Source organism: Sipha flava, unplaced genomic scaffold (assembly GCF_003268045.1).
Source record: "Sipha flava isolate LNK unplaced genomic scaffold, YSA_version1 171_pilon_pilon, whole genome shotgun sequence".
NCBI classification, from domain to species: domain Eukaryota; kingdom Metazoa; phylum Arthropoda; class Insecta; order Hemiptera; family Aphididae; genus Sipha; species Sipha flava.
The window spans coordinates 1,273,086-1,294,298 of NW_020271925.1; the positions used below are offsets into that span (position 1 = coordinate 1,273,086).

Here is a 21,213-nt window from a genome sequence, read left to right on the forward strand (position 1 = left end):
TTAACTGTGAAAAAAACTATTTGTAAACTTCTCAAAAGTTTCACTATCCATTGAATTTCTTAAATTTTTCATATCAGCCTAATTCAAATCTAAAAAATAATTTAAATAATAAATAATTTAAATACTAATTACACATAACATATATTATATTTATACTCTTAAATTTATTAAAATACTTATATGACTGTCATATTTATACATAAATGGCATATACTGTAAGTGGAGTTTTATTTGCTCCGTATGTCAATAGTAAATAAATAAGGCTGTTTTGCCGGATTTTACATTTTTAAACATGCCAGCAAAGCTGCCAGTCCTAAGCCTGGAGAAAATGTGAAGGAAAATATTACTGCCAAATATATCATAGTTACAGGTAGTAGGACGGAATTCAGACATAGTTGCTCCGCCTCCGGGACGGAATTCGGTCTTCAGTTATGGAACCATAGGGGGCCCGGGACGGAATTCGGTACCAGCCGTAGATTCGAAGCAAATGCTCTAGGGCGGAGTGCAGTCATAATTGCATGGCAAAGTGTTGTGCATTTTTTTCGTAGTGGCTCTAATTTTCCTTTTTTATTTTTTTAAATTAACTCATCAACAAAAAAAATTAATGATTCAGGAATATACTCATTTAGATTATCGAATAAACACGTGCTCGAAGTATAATATTTTGTTTCACAAATTTGAGTGCACGCGTCTTGACGTAAAATGCTTGCAGCTGCAACTAGAACTTCACGACGTTCTGCCTCAGGATTATTGTTTTTAAAAGACTGTTTCATTTGAGTTAAAACACTATTATAATGAGTGTCTCGGAAAGAAATAATATTAGGTCCAGGTATTTTAGCAGTGATAACGATTCGATCAGAATATTTTTCTTCGAGTTTTATTTTAATAGTTTTATCGTCTGGTATGTAATGTTTGTTTTAATTCAGATAGTGTAAACTGACAGTCCTCGTGATTTTCAATGTAAAAGAAAACATTCTCCATTGCTGCATTAATATTATTATTTCGAGGACGACCCTTCTTCTCACCTGTACCAGGATTATGTAATTTACGGAAACACTTCTGGTGGTATCGTGCTTCCGCTGCAACCAAATCAATCTCAAAACTAATAAGTTTTTTTACAGTTTTTAAAACATCATCACCTTTTTTATCTGGAAGTTCCAGAATGTTGTCTTTAAAGTTAATAGTGGAAACACAACTTATTAAATCACGAGCATTTTTACTTTTTTTTTCTTTTACTACGTCAGCCTCTAATCCACAAATAAAACAAAGTTTTTTAAAATCAAAAGTTGTACGTACCCGACTCTTTGGTGGGCTCGATGTGGCACCTTCATTTTCGCATTTTCTTTTAAATGCAGTAATACTCGATACCCGGCAATACTCTTTTCGGCAATTCACGCAAATTCATCATAAGTGCGTCTTTGCCATCACCTCTTTCAATACTCGCCTTAATCAACGTTTGAAGTCCACGATCGACTTACACAATATCTCCATCGCTCAATTGTTTCGAACAAATTATACACAAATCTGCCATTTTAATAAAACTGATGAAACGACAAAATTAACGAAACCAAGAAACGAGAAATACGTCAATCGCGCTCGCAAATAACTCAATACTGCTGAATATTTCTACACTGCTGTTACGTCTCCTCGGATATGACCAATAAATCGATAACACGATTATAAAATAATACGATAAGACAATACAACAAAACTTTAATACTTCCATCGACGGTCATTTAATGCCTAACTGGAAAAACCCACTGATTAGGCAGTGGTGTGTCCCGACTATCAAATAATAATAATAATAATTATAATATAAATATAATCCAACGTATCAGATGTACTATAATACTCAATGAATGTTAATAAAGTGTGTTAGCTTAGACAATACAACGACGATTTTCATAAATATCTATGTCGAAAAAAAGTTCTTATAAATACTAATTTTTACTTACATTTTTTTTTGAAACCTTTTGGTTGTAGGCTTAAGGACTTGGGATACTTTTTTATAGATAATTTACTCAGCTTTAATTTAGCATATAGGTATTTTAGTTGTCCAGTTAATATTTTAAGAAGAATTAGTAAAAAACTGATTTTTGAGCAATTTTCACCCCATAAAACCATCCTTAAAATTTTAGCACATGCGTTATCAGCAGAGACTTTTAGGAGAATAATCAGGACCCTAAATTATAACGAAAAACCAATCAAAACCTTTTGTTTGATTTATTCCGAATAAAAACTCTAAAACTAAAATGCTGTGGACTATACTCCATTCTACTATAATCATAAAACGCATTACAATCATACACCAAACTCTAATCAGACCATATGCACCGTCACACGTGATGACCTTTGGACTTTGATAATACTGTGATGGGCTCCCGGGACTGTGTCCCCAACTAAAATTGTCAATAACCAGATTAATCAGCAAAAATAATGAAGATAAAAATAAAAATAAACGTAACTTATCTACGACGTTCTCATAACCACAATCACTGTTATCTATAGCTAATATTAAGAAATCTAAATTATTTGTCACCCCAAACAGATTCAGCGCTCTCTCCACAGACGACCCTACCATCGAAAACATTGACAATTTATCAATCAAAACCCGGGGCAACCGTATACCACCAACAATACAACAAAAACAATTCTTCCTTCACCTATTTTTATTTAAGGGGCTCTGGATTACATATGTTTGCTAAACCACTTTAAACACATCATCGGTCCTAATACTTTTTCGTGCTAATCAACCTCAACTCATCTGAAAGTCCAAACTTATACTCCAGATGACTACAGAAAATTCATTAATTTATTAAAAAATATCGATACACAGTTTCACACATACCAGCTTCAATCTGATAAACCTCTAAGGATTGTCTTAAGAAACCTGCATCCATCAACTCCAGACAAAGTAACTACAAAAGCTTTAAAAGAAATAGGTCACACGGTGAGAAATATCACCAATGACAAACACCACCAAACAAAAATCTCATTGTCATGTTCTTTTTTGACCCCAACGACAGCGTTATCGATATTTTCTCTATTACTTCTATTTTACACACAAAAGTAAAAATAGAAGAGCCCTATAAAAAACGACAAATATCTCAATGTTAAAATTGCCAGAGCTATGACCACATTAGATCATACTGTGCATACCCACCTATATATGTTAAATATGGAGAAAACCACCCCTTTTGTTCCTGCACAAAATCGCAAGATCTTCCAGCAAAATGCGGACTCTGTCAAGGGGCCCACCCGGCCAACTACAAAGGATACACAATATATCAGAAAGTCTCCAAGAAACACAACACTTCAAACAAGAAAACTTAACAATCACCTCCACTAAACCCCGACACTACTCCTGAATATCAACATCAACAAACAGCCACCGAAAACACCTAGGTCACGTACGTATGCAAATGTAACTGATGGTCACCTACAGTGCCGCAACTACACATTATGGGGCTAGTATGCAAATCTGAATTTGAGGCCTAAATACTTTTTTTTAAAAGTATTTACCTACTATAAATAAAACATATTAACCGGTGTTTATATTATGGAAGGTAAGCTAGTGGATCTTTAATTTTAAATGACCTTCATTAATGTAGACCTGCACTATTTTCTGCTATTTCTGCTCTAAGAATTAATATTACCATAGGATTATAAATACTTAAGTAATATAATAGTAATAGTCTTTAGTATTTATAATCAATGGTATTGCATTTGATCATTGGCAACTAGATATTTAGTTGGGTTTGATATTTGATTATAAATATTTAATAATTTGATAAATCTGTTTTTTACATTTATCAATTTACTTCAGTTAAAATGTCTATAATAATACATCATGTGGGGCCCATAACGGTTTGGGGGTCGATGTGCAATACACACCTTGCACACCCAGTAGTTGCGGCACTGGCCACCTAGTACCTAGCAGTCTAGTAGACTGCTAACTCAAATACTACTCCCACAAACAACAATAAAATTTCACTACCAAAATTCCTTGATGAGTTCAAATCTATCATAAATCCTCTTATCTCTCTTCTTACCACCATCCTCTCAAGTCTCATTAATACTAACAATGCCAAATAATAACGTAAAATCTCACTCTCTCCTCATCCTTAACTGGAATGCAAATGGTTTAACAAAACACAAAAACGAATTATTAGCTACACTACAAAATAACAGAATTGATATCGCACTAATATCAGAAACTCATTTCACTAATTCTACTCAATTTCGCCTGCCTGGTTTTCAAATTTTCAATACCAACTACCCCGATGGTACAGCCTACGCTGGAGCCGCCATCATAGTGAAATCCTCCGTACTATTCTATCCCCTTCCACAATTTCAAAAGGACTTCATTCAAGCTAGTGACATACAGATAACACTAAACAATACACCCCTAAATATATTCGCAGTATATAGTACACCACGCCATACTATAACTCTAAATCAACTCAACGACTTCTTCCTAACTCTTGGCCATAAATTCATAATAGGAAGTGATTTAAATGCTAAAAATATACAATGGGGCTGCCGTGTGAACAATCATCGAGGAAACACACTTGAAATCTTGAAACATAATCATTACTAGAAAGTACACTCTCTTCCATCACCAACATACTGGCCTACTTCACTCAGAAAAAGGCCAGACACTCTAGACATATTTATTTCAAAAATCCTCAACAGTATATATAGCCTAACAACTAATCTCAACGATCTTTGCTCTGACCACTCAGCTATTCTCTAACAATCGATACTGCCCCTCTCATTAAACTAAAACAACCAAGCCTCACTCAAGGCCGAATAGACTGGAACAAGTTCAAATCTTTCCTTGAGAGTCAATCTAACCTCAAAATCAATTTAAAATCACTTAACGATATAGACGAAGATGTTAACATCCTAACCTAGTCAATACAAGAAGTAGCTTGGTCCTGCTCCTCTCTTATCCCAACTACAAACCCCACTATGAATCTACTTCTGCATATAAGAGTGCTAATCTCAGAAAAACGAAGAGCCCGTGCAACCTGGCAAAGAACTAAATATCCCACAGATAAACGTGCACTTAACAATTTAATTAATAAGCTCAAAAGAGTACTAGTCTCTATTAGATCAGAAAATTTCACTAGACGCCTCATCTCCCTTTCTTCTACTGACTACTCACTCTGGCAAAAAACTAAAAAAATCCTACGGACTCAGCAATCTGTTCCTCCATTAAAAAAAATCGACGAAACCTGGGTTGTCACTGACCTGGAAAAATCAAATATATTTCGACACAACCTTTACTCTACTTTTCAACCGCATGACAATATTCTATCTCCTCTTCAAATCGAAAAAGTAAACCATTCTTTATCTTGTACAATGCCCATGACTTAACTTCCGAAACATGTTCGACCTAGTGAAGTTGAATTTGCGATTACGAACTCTCCTCGACACAAAAGCCCAAGCTTTTATCTAATCACAGCAAAAGTGGCAACACAACTCCAAAAAAAAACTCTACTTCACTTGACACACATATATAGCTCCATACTAAGACTGTCGTACTTCCCTAGTTTATGGAAATTCGCAATCATCATTATGATCCCTAAGCCTGGTAAATCTTCTGACTCTCCTGAATCTTACAGACCCATTAGTCTTCTTCCACTATTCTCAAAAATTCTTGAAATAATTATATTAAAACGTATCCTTCCGATCATAGAAGCTAATCTACCTAATACCGAATTCAGATTTCGTCATAATCACTCTACAATATACCAGGTCCATCGCCTAGTAGATAAAATATCTTACACCCTAGAAAAAAAGCTTATCTACACGGCCGCTTTCCTTTATATGGTATAGGCATTTGACAGAGTTTGGCATTAAGGCCTCCCATTCAAACTTAAATCCATCCTTCCCCCATACTTTTACCTCTTATTTAAATCTTATTTAGAAAATAGACACTTCTCAATAAGATCCGGCTTCTCATTAACTGAAATTTCACCAATTCAGTTCCCCAAGGATCATTAAAAGCACCTCTACTCTTCAACCTGTTCACCTCAGATCAACCTACCATCCACAACACTACAATTGGAGACTTTACCGATGATAAGGCACTTCTAGCCATTCATTCTGACCTTGAAATGGCCTCAAACTTCGTCCAAAATCATGTCAACCTCTTTTTAACCTGGTATAGAGATTGGGGGATGAAAATCAATGAAGCAAATTCCATCCATTGCACATTCGCACTAAAACAAAAAGTCTGCCCTCCTATCTACCTCAACAATGTACCTCTCCCAATCGCTCAAAACGTCCGTTACCTAGGCCTACATTTAGACCGCCGACTGACCTGGGCAACTCATACCCATATCAAAAGATTTGCTTTAAATAACTGTGCTCGCCAACTACGCTTTCTTCTCACATCACAACACATCAACTTAAAAAACAAACTTCTCATATATAAACTCTTGCTCAAACCAATCTGTACGTATGGTGTGGAGCCAAATCCTCCAACTTAAACAAAATCCAAATTTTCTAATCCAAATGTTTCCGCCAAATAACTAAAGCCCCATACTATGTATCTAACGACACTCTGCATAAATATCTATCCATTCCAAAAGTTCAAAACGTCGCAAAAATTTTCTATAAACGCTTACACTCTAAATTACACAACCATCGAAATCCCTTGATTTTTCAACTATCCACTAACACTATTCCTGGTGACCCCAGAAGACGTTTTAAACGTACCTGGTATCGTGATCTACTAAATTAAAATGTAAAATGTATTTACTTCCCCTTCTTCTCCTGCTCGATCTCATTCCCTTCCTAACGCGTTAAAAATAAATTCTTGTCCTTAAGTGCCGCCAATGGGTGGCTTCTTATCTTCTGTCACTCAAGCCATATTTCCTTCTTTATTTTTCACATACACTTATTGTAAAATAATAATTAAAGATTGTGTATATCAAAAATAAATGTTAAAAAAAAAAAAATTTATTATACAGTTCATTAACAATATATTTATTAACTTAGGGCGAACAAGCCAACCTACTACTATTGTAGGCACTTGTCGCGCCAACAATGACAATGATGAATTGTACAAGTGTCTTTAATCTAATCTATGTATATTATCTGTCGACAGATTATTGCCGATATCAATCGAGATATGAACTTTGATCATCTCGGTAATCTAATCCAGATATAATTTCAGACATGTTGAATGGAAATTATCAAATTCAGTTCAATTTATATTTATAAGACGTTGGTAGTAGTTTAATTATTTTGTTGTTAAATTTTATTTGATGAAAATTCATTTGAAACTGTTGTAGTTACAATATTAATATTTCTACGTAATACATTTGTGTAGTACCATTGTTGAACAACTAAACAAGTAAAATGATTCATATGTACTTTACATAAATTGAACAATATAATATATGTGGGATTATACTTCACAGAAAAATTACTTTTGCTAGAACTAATGTGGAAACTAGTAATCTAATGTATATTTGAATAATTTGATTATTCGAATATTCGAAGTCGTATAGTTTTATCGTAAATAATTGGAATATTTGAATATTCGATCGTTTGAATATCAGTATTCGATGCTACAATACCTAATTTGTTTTATCCGTTTTTCCATGACAAGCTTTTTATACTATTTATTATTAATAAGTAATCCATATCTACATAACTAAAGATAATGTATATCAACCTAATGTAAATCGACCTAAATACAAAAATAGTTCTTATCTTGCAGGTACTTGTTCGTAGTTGGCTTTATTTTACTCGTTATAGACGATAACTCGTAATAACCATACTCGTTGTAGACGTAATTTTAACATATAATCATATGTGCCGTGCCGGGACCTAACATTTTGTTTGTTGTAAGCAGTATCTCGTTCTAAGCGATGCTTGCTATAGTGATTTATAGTTTATACTGTATTAATAATAATTTAATTATGATATTCGAGTATTTTGCACAGTTTTTATTTCTGTATTTTAATTGCCTTGTCAAATAGTAAATATCGCTGGCTTCGAATCCACTTCTCGCAGGCCTTTATGCACCATAATCCATATAATATTATTATTAAACGATTGTTGAATTGTTGCGTGAAAACTTAAACGAATCATTTTTGTTACGTATTGTATTGTAGCATCGAATACTGATATTCGAATGTTCGAATATTCGAATTATTTACGATTGACCAAAAATTTGTTCGTGAAGAACATTAAAATTTCCTACTGTAAATCAAACACATATTATATTGTAAAATAGAATATTAATGTAGTATAATAGGCACGATACTAACATAGGCGCAACTAGAGCTTATATTTATAAGGGAGAAGGGCTATAAGTAAAAAAATAACGCAGGCTCGCAGGGGTAACAGCCCTACACCCCATCTACTAATTTATACATACAGACAAAATTTGTCACTGCTCACTACTATAGGTATAGTTTAAATTTTAATCACACTATCCCTCATAATTGCTTCTAAAAAAATCAGCAGTAATTCACATAAATAATACACGAATGTGCACAAATTCAAGAATTGTGAATAACAAGAATTATCAAACTTAATAATTATTACGTGTATTGAAATTATAGAAAAAGATGATTAGATTTCATCTCATTCTTAACACACAAAATTCTGAGATTCATTAGTTTTAACCCGGGAAAGCTATGGAAATATTTGGAAGGACTAAGCTCGCCCTAGTAGCACCCATGAATACGTATAAGGTATAGAAAATTATGTATCCAAGCTCAGGCGTGTGAACAAGTGGAGGTTTTAGGGGTTCAAACTCCTCCCGAAATGTAGGAAAATGATTAAATATGTTTATAAACAGTAAAAGTGGCATACAGATTATATAATTATGAAAATGTACAGCATAAAACCTCTCTGAAAATATTTTTTGTGTACGCGCCTGCCCAGGCTCGTACATTGAGTACATGTTGTACAACCAAATCAAATTAGTTAAAAAAAAACAAAAATTGTTGTCTCGTTAATTAAAAACGCTCACGCATTTTTTTTTTTTTTGAAAAGATATATTTTATATCGGTTACAGTTATACATTAATTTGCCATTATAATAATATATTATATGCGTACCACCCGAACGGCTGTTATTCGTACAACACGCGCATTAATTATCTCCCAGCAGTCAATGATTTATGGTACAATTTAGCATAATATATACAGCTATATAAATATATATATATATATATATATATCATACGTCCGATACCGTCAAGGGTTTAGAGGAACTTTGGCATTTGATGTGTATATAATAGTGTGCAATATATATTATGTGTTTACACCGCTGTGTTGTATGCGCACAGGTTCTGTTGTAAAACGCCGCGCCGGTATGACTTGCCAGCATCACGCGCCGATATACTGTGTACGTATCATACATAATGCGTACGCAATCGGTACAAGTACAGAATACAGGAATTCAACCGCACTCTGGTCTTTTTTATGGTTTGATTACATTTCTATTACTAAGATTTTGCTGTGCCCTTTTCGAGGGTTATTATGTCGTGGCAATAGGTATTAAATTCAGTTTTGTCTAACGGTAACACCATTTTTATTTCCCGCTAACGGTTGTTCGGTTGAAGTTTCTAGAATTTTTGACATCACATATGGACCGGTATTTTCAGAACTATTCGAACTGATTCAGACTGCATAAGAAAAGTATAAAATAATTAAAACATCGCGTTATTTTTAGCGTGTGAAACGAGCCCAACGAACCCATAAACGGTATTTATCAATATTATTTTGAAAATAATAGAATTAATAATGAATAAAATCAGCCAGTTTGCGATCCCATAAAATATAATATGTATTTATATTTAAAGTACACAGGTACATTATTAAACCAATGGTAAGGATAACTAATAGACCAGCATGATGAAATACGTTATAAATACAAATGCAGGTAACCGTAAAGGAACCAACAATTTTAATAAATCAACGGCATCGGGATTCTAAACTTATGAAAGATCTTAGTTCAACTAATTGAGTTTGAAAAAATATCAGCTCTTTTCCTCTCCCTCATTTTCCCGGAAAATCCTAGCTACGTCACACATCTATTTTTCCATATAGTTACGTATTACATCCAAGCCGTACCAATAGTTACGCGTTATGACATTGTACTTGCGTAATCTAGAAGCAATGACGACAAAAGAAAATTAGTTCACATATAAATCTTCCACAAATATTAATCTGAAATAAATGCACAGCTTAAACATAAAACCGCGTAGTTCTCAATGCGTTTCACGGTGTATAAACGAATGGTTCGTTCCGAAGAATCAAAATGCATAAGACTCTCATCCTAATACTCGTATATCGTACAGGAATCGTCTCAACATCGTCGAACATTTTTGTATTCCTAGTGCTCGTAAATAAAATAAATCAAAAAATGATTTGATTTAATCCTTTTTAAAAATTTCGAACACACGAAAATAGATTTTTTCTTAAAATCTGAAGTCATAAACAATCGTGCCACATAAAATAAACATCAACGCAATTTGCCAACAATGCCTCGTGGTATAGTGATTCAATAAATTATAGTACCAATATGTACACATAAAATATTATACGGGGATGATTGTTCGGAACTGAAATACAAAACGTTTATAAACAAACTAATACTGGAAGCGATAGTGTACGCGGTTGCTCATCGGCGTAGGTCTTAGGATTTCGATTGAACGAGAATGTAATATAATAACGTAGCTTGTAAACTTTCGTCCGCTAAGTATCGAACACATTTTTGTTGATACTTTTGTAACTAAAGTCGATTGCACCAAAATCCACTTGTAAAAATTAAAATAAATAAATAATCGTTTGGTAATCAAACTGTATGTATGGCGGTTAAATATCAATAGAATTGTTAAATAACGAGTGTTTCGACAGGAACGCAATTCCCTAGCAACCGAATGAGGATAAATGAGCATTTTGAATGTTAATAAACGTAAACCATACTCTATCGCACTAAGTCCCAAACGGAGAGAATAATTTATTACCAAATTATGCGTCCAACCGCAATTATAATATCTACTCAATTTATTTAACATTATTTAAAACACACCATCCGAATAAAATAACAGACAGGCAAATTAGTGAAGCTTTCGAAAACGGAAAGAAATGTCATACTTAGTGCCGAAAATGAAACATAATAATACAATAAACGTTTGCATAAATTAAACTGTGCGCCGTGAGTTTTTTAACATGCATTGGCTAAGTCTCGAATAATTTTCTACATTACATATTTTATGTCGTTTATTTATTTTTTTCTGGTTTCGTAGACTGGAATTTATTATTATTTTTTTTTCAATTTATTCCGACTAACTTTCAGCTCCCGCCTGTAAAACGTTTTCAAACTAAAATACGTTTCAGCTGTATTTACATTATAAGTTTTTTGATTTAACCCTCGAAGAGCAAATCTAGTTAATACTGCTGACAGGTAGAATAATTTTCTCAACAGCAATACGTGTATGAATATTCAGTAATACAATAAAATATACTTTATTTACAAACACAAAAAAACAGTTACCAATAATTTTAATTATATATAATAAAATCGTATACAAAATTTTTATTATGTAAAATATAATCATATACAAAAATTGTTATTATTTATAATATAATGTACAACATTTTTTGTTATATATAATGTAATCATGTACAAAATTGATATTATGGATAATATACTTATGTACATGCGAAAACATGTAAGGTTAATTCCAACGCTCTTCATTATTTGTACCGAAATACCTTACTAATATCCATCTCTAACTGCTCTATATTATTAAAAAAATAATCAATACCTAAAACATCAAGTAAAACATTTTTAGGTTTACAATTAGTTTTAAAATTATGCAAATCTAAACTTATTAATGAAACACCATCATATTCTATAATATTTTGTTCTATAATGGTAAATATTAGTTTTGTCCAATACACTAAATTCTCATCTCATGTGGTGTACTTAATTATACTTTTAGACTCCAAATGATTCTTCCATCGAGCATGACCAGAATCGCATTCTATATTAAATATTTTTTCGTATAGCCTTCTTAATAATATTTCTGCATCGTATGCCGAATACTCAGCTATTTTAGCTGTAAGCCATAATAATCTTATGAATTTATTTTCGAATATTGTGTTACACCTCGCTTTACCTACTAAATTATATTTTTTACAAAAATTCGCTTTCCTTGCTCTACAGGTGTTGCATAGGAATTACGATGTACAACATGCCGTTCTGAAGTATGGTTGACTATAAATTAGGAATTCCTGTGAACAAGAAGACCTGAATATAATTGTTAAATCACCCTCAAGAATAGTATACAGGATATCAGTAACTAAAAATAATTGATTATTAGTAATTTACAACTCATAATAATAATATACAATCATATTTATATATTTTTATTCCTTACATGTTTTGCTGTCCATTTTAAGATATCGAGAAAATGTATAATATAAAACGTTATAATTTTTGTTTAAAATACTAACGTAATAAATATTAAATATTAAAAATATGCCTTTGATATATATGTAATCATCCTATCGAGCTCTTCATACTGCGATATAACATGGGTGAGTTGATGGTGGGTTGGCTGTATCCATCCGATCAATCAAGATTGGATTGTCTTTGAGGTCTTTATAGAAATCTTCTGTCTCAATATAATATACCAATGAATCTGGAATAACAGCAAAAATATTAATATCATAAAATATAATATGTATAAGATTTCATACCTGTATCAGTGTACATCAGATGAATATCATTTTTGTAATGTGCCTGCATAACATTATAATGATAATCATACATTAGCGATTTTGAAACATCAAGTACTGCAAAGCCTGTAATTATAATTAAATTAGAATCTGTTGTTAAATAATAATAATAATAATATAGTATTTACCTATATAGATTGGCTTGTAAAAATCAATGATTTTATTCTCCAATGTTACAGCCGATAGATTCTGATTCTCAAAATCTGAGCAATACTTGAACGTTGTACGGTTTATTAGTTTCTGTAGCCTACTTTCACTAGATACTACTTCCATCTTTATTCGCTTCCTCATAGACTGCATTGTTTTCCCTAAATAATAATAATAATAATTGTTATTTTTAATTTTTATTTTCAATATATGAGGTTAGTGGTAGATATGACGATCCGCCCATAGGTATATACTGGTATATACCTAATAATACACCATCTATAGCCTCGAGTGAAAATCCGCTTCCTTTGCCCTGATATGTATCTTCCTCAGTTAAAATATTTACAAACATGTGGTCAACTATATCTCCGATATTCGTATCCGCGAAAATCGCTCTGGCAGAGGTCTTAAATGCCCTATTGACGGATGAGTTTTCGATATGTGGCCTGTTGTAAGTCGCTTCTAATTTCAGATTGAATTTTACTGGTAGAGCCGATGATTTTAAAATTTCGAGTAGTTCTTATTTGATTGAAATGAGGAACGCTAGATAATTGAAAATACTTCTAATGTTCTTTTTATAATACCAGTTGATGGTATTATTAAAAGATGATCCTATTCGTATAAAACCCGGTGTATTTCCGACAATGTTAAGACGAGCCCTTTTTTGAACTCCTACAGCCTCAGAGTTATTCGATCTTTTAAGTGAAGCAGGCCCTACGGAAAAAAATATGTCTTATAAAAAAAAAATCTAGCTAACTATCGGGTCATATTGAAAATAAAATCTTACCTGAATTATCGCATAAATATGCACTCTCCACACCGTCTGCTATGAAACTAAGCAATTCATCGTCATCAACCCATAATTCTTCGTCGATTGACGGTCTGGCTTGAACGTCTGGTACAACAATTTGCGGAGCAATTTCGATTTCGTTCCATGGAACTGCATGCTGTGGGGCTATTTCAGGACGATTTACTACCGGTTAGACACGTTCAATACCTTACGAAAATATTATAACACAATTAAAAAGAAATAAATATATTATATAAGTGTTGTTAAATACATACCATGTTTATTTTTCATATGTTTTGCAAGAGTATCGCGTCGGGTATATGTCATAGGACAAATACTACATATAAAACGGATACCGCTATAGATTTTAGCAGTGGCGTAGCCAAGGGGGGGGGGGGGGGGGGGGGGGGGGGGGGGGGCTATGGCCCCCCCCATGGGCCGTGTTTATATGTATAATGTAACTTGACTATTTAATAGAATCAATGGATGCTCGTTTTAATCAAAGGCTTATTGATGTTATGCCACTTGAAGGACTTATTCCGGCCAATTTAAATATGTATGACGATAAAAATATTATAAAAGCTACTGTGGGATTTAAGTAATAAAAATCACTCACAATTTGATTTAATTAAAATAGACACTATATTATAAAAATATGTATGTACAAATATCGAAACGCGTTACAATTGCGGAGGAATTCACGGTGAGTCGCGGATTGTATTCACGGACTGATTGAATGAGCGTCTGACCAGCCGATATATATATATCGGCGTCGATTGTCTAGAACCTTCTCCAAATTACCTTAACGAGATAATCATCGCATATTCTAGAACATGGGATTTCCCCTTATCCACTGACAATATTGTAAACAACCTGGACGATTCGCGATACGTTGTTTACGTCACTACACTGCTAAAATATATGTCCAAGATCTCCATGATGATACCTCATCTACAATCAGAGCTGACCTGTTCATATGGAGGCAACAATGGAGTCAAAATACTATTCCAAAACCGAATTCTGCTCTTGATTCACTCTCTCATCGCACCAATCTTCGACCTAACATTAAAATACTTTTACAATTATTCGCCACGTTACCAGTTACCTCTTTCACTCCGGAAAGAACGTTTTCAGCACTTAATCGCTTAAAATTTTTTTTAAGAAGCACCATGTCGGAAAACAGACTGAATAGGTTAGCTATGGCTAATATAAATAAAAAAGAGCAATTCGATGAAAGTGAAATAATAACTGAATTTGCCAGAAATTCGACTCAGAGGATGCAGCTGTCAAAGTGGAGCAAGTGACTGAACACTGAAACCAAAATTATTATTATTATTATTATTATAAATTATATATTAATAAATATTTTTAAAACTATACTAAAATTCTTGAATTACGTTTAGAAACTTGGTGGTAGATGGTGGGGGGGGTTAAGGGTGAATTCTCATATCCTCTCTTACCTTACTTATCCAAAAAAGTGGTTAGTCCCCCCCATTTAAAAATCCTGGCTACACCACTGTATGTATGTATGTATGTATTTATTTATGTATGTATGTATGTATGTCTGTATGTATGTATCATGTGTAATCATTTTAAATAATATATTATTTGTAAAGTCTTATATAATATTATTTTACTTCGGTAAAATACTTAGAGTGTGGTAAATGGGGGGGGGGATGATATTGTATATTAATGAATTTATCATTCAAATAATGAGGGGAAGTATAAGAATGTGTGTGATGAAGAATAAGACTTAACAATTTTCCAATTAAAAAATATGGAGGGAGTATATTATACATAGGTTACGTGAACGATCGAGCGGCGTGAAGAAAAATGAAAATGGAAAAAAAATAGAAAAAATAATTTCGTCGGCGGTGGTGACGGCGGTGGCGGCGGTAACGGTTTTAGAAGCCCCCTTTTCTATCTACTATCAAGTACGTCGTGTGTGTCATCTCCGCCTGTCATTCGGACCATTTTTCAACGCTGTGGTCCTATAATCATATATACATTTAATTTACAATATTTCATGTTTAAGTAATAATAACTTTAAAGATTCTAATGCACAGATAGTCCAGCCAGCTATATCGTAAACATTTCACTAAATAACTTTACTGTTGAACATTCGCTATTCTTAACGAATACCGAATAGTCACGTTACAATAGTTAATTTCAACTACCCATGACAAAAAAATGGCCTATATACTTATCAGATTTTAAATATTAAAATTAAAAACAAAGGTTACCACCGGTATACTTTCATTCTTTTAGAAGCTATATACCGGATACTTATATCGAAAGTACCGGAATGATAGACATTACCGAAAATACAATATTGTTTCAGTCCTGCCCAGGGGCATCATTTTAATATTTCCTAAGGTAGTGTATAATGACCAGCCAATAAGATTAAAATGTTAAATACTATAAAAAAAAACCCTTGTATCCAACTATAACTGAATACTGTTTCATAATTTATATTAAACAAACTACATCCACTTTTGTTAACATATTCTAATATACGAGTATATAGTCCTCACTCATATCAACATATAATAGATATAACCTTTGGTAAACTGCACGCTAAAAATTAAAATATTAAAATACCTATAATATCAATAATAGTTTCTAAATAAAATATACATCAGACATCATCATTTCACTAAATATAGGAAGTTGATTATTACCAACTAAAAATAATTTCATATGGGTAAGCATGATAGAAATGAGCAATTATATGCTACAGCAATCTTTATTTTTTGTAGTATATTATTGTACATTTAAATCAAACAAAAACGAATTCGTACGAATTCGGAATTCCAAATAAGCTTATTTTCCTAACAAAAGTATGCATGAATGGTACGAAATACCAAGTAAGAGTCGACAACGTACTAACCGAAGAATTTGAAGTGGTAACAGACAACAAGGTGACGCTCTTTCACCAGTACTGTTTAATATTGCACTAAAGAAAGTCGTACGGAGTATACAAAAGGATAACCATGGTATCGACATCGGAACAAACAAGATTGATATTTTAGGTTTTGCAGATGATTTGAACATAGTTGGTGACGATGGAGAGAGCGTGGTACAGAGCACCGTAGCCCTCATTAACGAAACAAAAACCATAGGGCTGAATGTAAATGATAATAAAACCAAAGTGATGGAGTTATTACCAAAAAATAACCAGGTCGAAAATGTGGTGATTTAAAGGCATAAATTTGAAAAAGTGCATAAATTTACATATCTGAGGGCCGCTATCAGTAGTATTAATGACGGGTCCATTGAATTAAATATTCGTATCATTAAGGCGGAAAAGGCATCCTTTTCGTTGACTAAATACTTAAAATCTAAACTGTTTTCTAGAAGAATCAAAGTACATCTCTATACAGCGATAATTAGACCGACGCTAACATATGGATGCGAGGTGTGGCCTTTGATAAGCAAAATGGAACAAAATCCATGTCGTTCGAATACAAAATACTGAGAATCATCTGCGACTCAGTATACGAAAATGACCTCGGGTGTTGGCGTAGAAAGAACAAAGAGACCCGAGAGTTGACAGGAATACTAAGGATAACCAACTTTGTAAAGGCCCAAAGAATACCATAGTTTGGGCACGTGATGAGAAGGTCTAACTCAGAGTACCTTAAAGCGGCTGAATGGAAACCCACAGAAAAAAGGCCAAGAGGACGTCCAAAGAAGCGATTGATAGATGGAGTATGACAGGACATGGAGAAACTGGAAATACTAAATTGGGAAAAAATACAAAATCGAGAGGAGTGGAAGGCGGTGTCGGTGGCAGCAAAAACTTTTGAAGAGTTGTAATGTCAATGGTGATGATGATGATGAATTGATAACGGAGATTATTCATGTTTGCTAAAAAGTCGAGTGCTTTAGTTGAATAAAGTATTAATGTTTTATAACTTTATACAGCAATAACCAATAAATCATTTAGATCAGTGGTTCCCAACCGGTGTGCCACGAACGCCCTTTAAATGTGCCGCCATAAATTTATAAATTGTTTTATAAGTATGTATTTCGAGATGAAAACTGATCGAACTAATTGTAGATACATATAATATTATTTATTGTAAGTATGCCCGTCGCAGCCGTCTCGATCGATCGATTGTATTAATATATTTCACAATAAATAACCCTCTAATAGAGTAGACTCTAAATAGTATATATATATATATAAAATATGGTTCACATAATATATAAATTGGTGTACTGTGAAAATTTTGTTGGAAATGAAGTATGCCGCATTGTTAAAAAGGTTGAAAACCACTGATTTAGATGATCATCGCCTTTAGTTAGTTTTAAGTATGATTTTATTCATTTAAGAGATTAAAAAGAACGTTCACTAGACTCCGTGGAAGCGGGTATGATCATAAGGATGGTGATTATTTTTAATGTTTCAGAGCAACTTTTAGGAAATTGGAGTAACTTTTTTGAAATCAAATAAAGATCATAAGTACGATTATCATTGTCATTATTTAAAATAGCTGAAAACCATTCTTTAGCACCAAAAAATTCAACTTTCAGTTTGATTGTATTAATATTAAAGTGCTTATAATATTGTATAAAGCTATCAAGAAATAGGCAATTGTAATTAAAATATTCAGAACTGGTCAGAAAATTTTACTAGTTAAAATTATATTATTATTTACATCACTAAAGCGTATATCTAGTTCATTAACAAAAAAAAATAATAATAATAATAACAATATATTATTCATATAAGTAATTTCCAAATTTGAAGATTTAGACATTTTATACAAACTTGTTAACTATTGAAAAAAATATTTTTAAAACTGCTCTATTCTGAATATTATATCTTAAAACTTTAACCGATTGTTGTCCCCACGATACTTGGACGGTAAAGAAAAATGTTATGTAGAAACGTTCCTTCCCATAATCGACACCCTAAATACACATTTAAATCAAAGATCGGAATCGTACATAGAAATTAATGAACGCTTTAGTTTCTTAACTCAGTTACAAAAAATCGAACCTGATCATTTGAAAAAAAAATGCAAAGAATCTGCAGATTTCTATTGTGAAGACATAAACACCAATGAGTTAAATTCAAAATGTTTTCATTTAAGGGAATATTTGAAAACCTTTAAAAATGAATCCGTGGACTTCAGTATCTTAGCTATACATGCTTTAATTTAATAAAAGCAGACAAATTAGCAGAAACATTCTCAAACGTGGAAATTAAGTTGCCACAAGGATTTTCCTTTGCCTCATGATCACCAATTGCAGTGGGGAGCGCTCATTTTCACAACTGAAAAAAATAAAAAACGAATTACGAACAACTATGTTGCAAGAACGGCTCACCAATTTTTCAATAATATGCATAGAAAGTGATCTCCTTCAAAAACTAGACTACGAAGATATAATTGAAGATTTTGCACAACAGAAATCACGAAAACAACCGTTGCTTACTTAACGATACACATAAACTATAAGTTTCATTATTGAAAGTTATAATAGTAAAATACCATTCATAATTTTGTAAAATGTACATAGTTTTTAATTAATAAAGTAATCATATTAAATAAACTTTTGATGTTTTTATTCAACTTGTGTAGGCCTACTAAAAAGGCCCCTTAAGCTCCGGGTGCCCATGGGCCCCTGCAAAGCTTAAGACGGCTCTGATTACAACTGACCTTTTTTATTACTTGAAATTTCCGGGCCGAGTTTACGATTTACCTACTTTATTACCTATAACTTTCGGGATCAAATTTACAACAGAAAAGGTAATCGCGGGCCCAGTTTACATTTGCCCATTTTATCAGGTAAAAAGGGATCGGGGCGCAATAGTGTTGTAGCCGCGATTATCCCCTATTAATCGAAACCCAACTCGGATGCTCCAGAATATATATATAGTCATAAAAAATTTGCTGAAATTATTTTTTTAACTAATCGCAGAATTATAATAACCAATTTTAAATTAAGCATAAATATTTGGATGACCTGTATAAAACATAAGATTAAAATGAGAATGAAACAACGGAATTTGTGGATCTCATGAAATTCTGACCAAATATCGAATGAAAGAAGACATCATTTTGTGTTTTCTTGGATGGGTAATTGAGAACCAATATATTTCATACAAGAAAATACAAAAATAATAATAGCTAAAATAGCTAAGAATGGGTTATGAGAATTTTTAATATTTTTTATTTGAATTGTATATTTACTTAAAATACTTTGTTACTTAAAATAATCCCGGACCCAAATAGCGTAGTACCTACCTACCTGAAAAAATCTCGAACCCAACTAGTGCAGTACCTGCGATTAGTTCTTAATACTTGGGATCTAACTAGGATGCATTGATTTTAAAACAAGGTATGTTAAATATCAAAGGAGGCATTGCCCCTCCTATTTATTCTAAGGAGCAATGGCCCTCTATCCTCTGTTTACCCCTATATCTTGTTCCAAGTTGTTTTTTTTATATGAGGTAAAGGAGTAGGTTATATATTACATCGTACAAAAAATTGGTTGTTCACATGCTTTATATAAAATATATTTATAAGGTCCTGCAATTATACAACAGGTAATCATAGTTTGAATTGATAAGAAACGATTCAAGATGTTGCAAGTACAGGTTAATATTTAAATATTAATGATTTCTTTTGACATTACTTAAGTCAAATCAGTGTCCAATTTCTAATGTTCCAAGATGCCCATTCTAAGTCAACGAGTGCAGGTTTACTTGCATTGTTGTAAAATCAGTAAATTTGTAATTTCAATCAAAGTCCTAAATGTGGGATGGATTTAAAATATTGATGAAAATTTTTTATTGTCTTAATAGATGTATTTTAATTCATCTATTTATATTTGTAAAGTACAATAAATAACAAGAGAAAGGTTAATTACCTAAATAATCAATAATACAGAACAAAAAATAAAAACATGTTTTGTATTATATTATATAGTCACAATGTCAATACTTACTAATTCAACATTTTAAATTATTCTCATTCCATCAAAACTTCTTACATTTTCAAATAAATCAATACAATAAGTTTTTCATTCAAATCCTGCATAGCTTTTTTTCTGTATAAATATTTTAAACTCTGAGAGCAGAATATCAAAGAAAAATATTCCATAATATCAAATGTTTATCAATAACAAAATAAAATAAAAAAATACATTTTAATAATTCATATGCTATTTACGTAAACAATTTTTAAAGAATTATCCAAATGTAAAAGGAGAAAGAAATATTTATACAATAATTATGTTTATATATAGATAATAATATGTTAATTATATGTTAATTCAATGCAGCCTTTTATTTGGGCGTGAATAATAAAAATATAACTAATCTTTGGTTTGGTTCATATAAAATACTTATTAAATAATTGCCAAACTTATCCTAATAAGGACAAATGTAAGCTTAAGTAGATAGAATCACTTATCCAGTAAAAAATATAATACTCTTTTCTCAATATGTTACTTAATTATGATAAAAGAATGTAAATTGTC

General features: G+C 32.3%; 1 protein-coding gene across 5 annotated transcripts; it reads right to left on the reverse strand.

Annotated features, from left to right (window-relative positions):
* Positions 1 to 11,665: 11,665 nt before the first annotated feature.
* On the reverse strand, positions 11,666 to 14,100 carry LOC112679976. 5 transcript variants are annotated; one of them, XR_003148271.1, is made up of 7 exons: positions 13,995 to 14,100; positions 13,717 to 13,926; positions 13,194 to 13,643; positions 12,911 to 13,090; positions 12,744 to 12,848; positions 12,422 to 12,685; positions 11,666 to 12,343 (listed from the first exon to the last, which is right to left on the reverse strand). XR_003148271.1 is itself a non-coding variant. In XM_025549931.1 (6 exons), the coding sequence occupies exons 2-5, from the start codon at positions 13,279 to 13,281 to the stop codon at positions 12,561 to 12,563; spliced, it is 498 nt and encodes a 165-aa protein (XP_025405716.1). In that variant the 5' UTR covers positions 13,282 to 13,643; positions 13,717 to 14,100; the 3' UTR covers positions 11,666 to 12,275; positions 12,527 to 12,560. The 5 variants fall into 5 exon arrangements, 1 of the variants encoding a protein (XP_025405716.1); XR_003148273.1 differs by having other exon boundaries at positions 11,666 to 12,100; positions 12,165 to 12,343; positions 13,717 to 14,100; XR_003148272.1 differs by having other exon boundaries at positions 11,666 to 12,275; positions 12,498 to 12,685; positions 13,717 to 14,100.
* Positions 14,101 to 21,213: the final 7,113 nt, after the last annotated feature.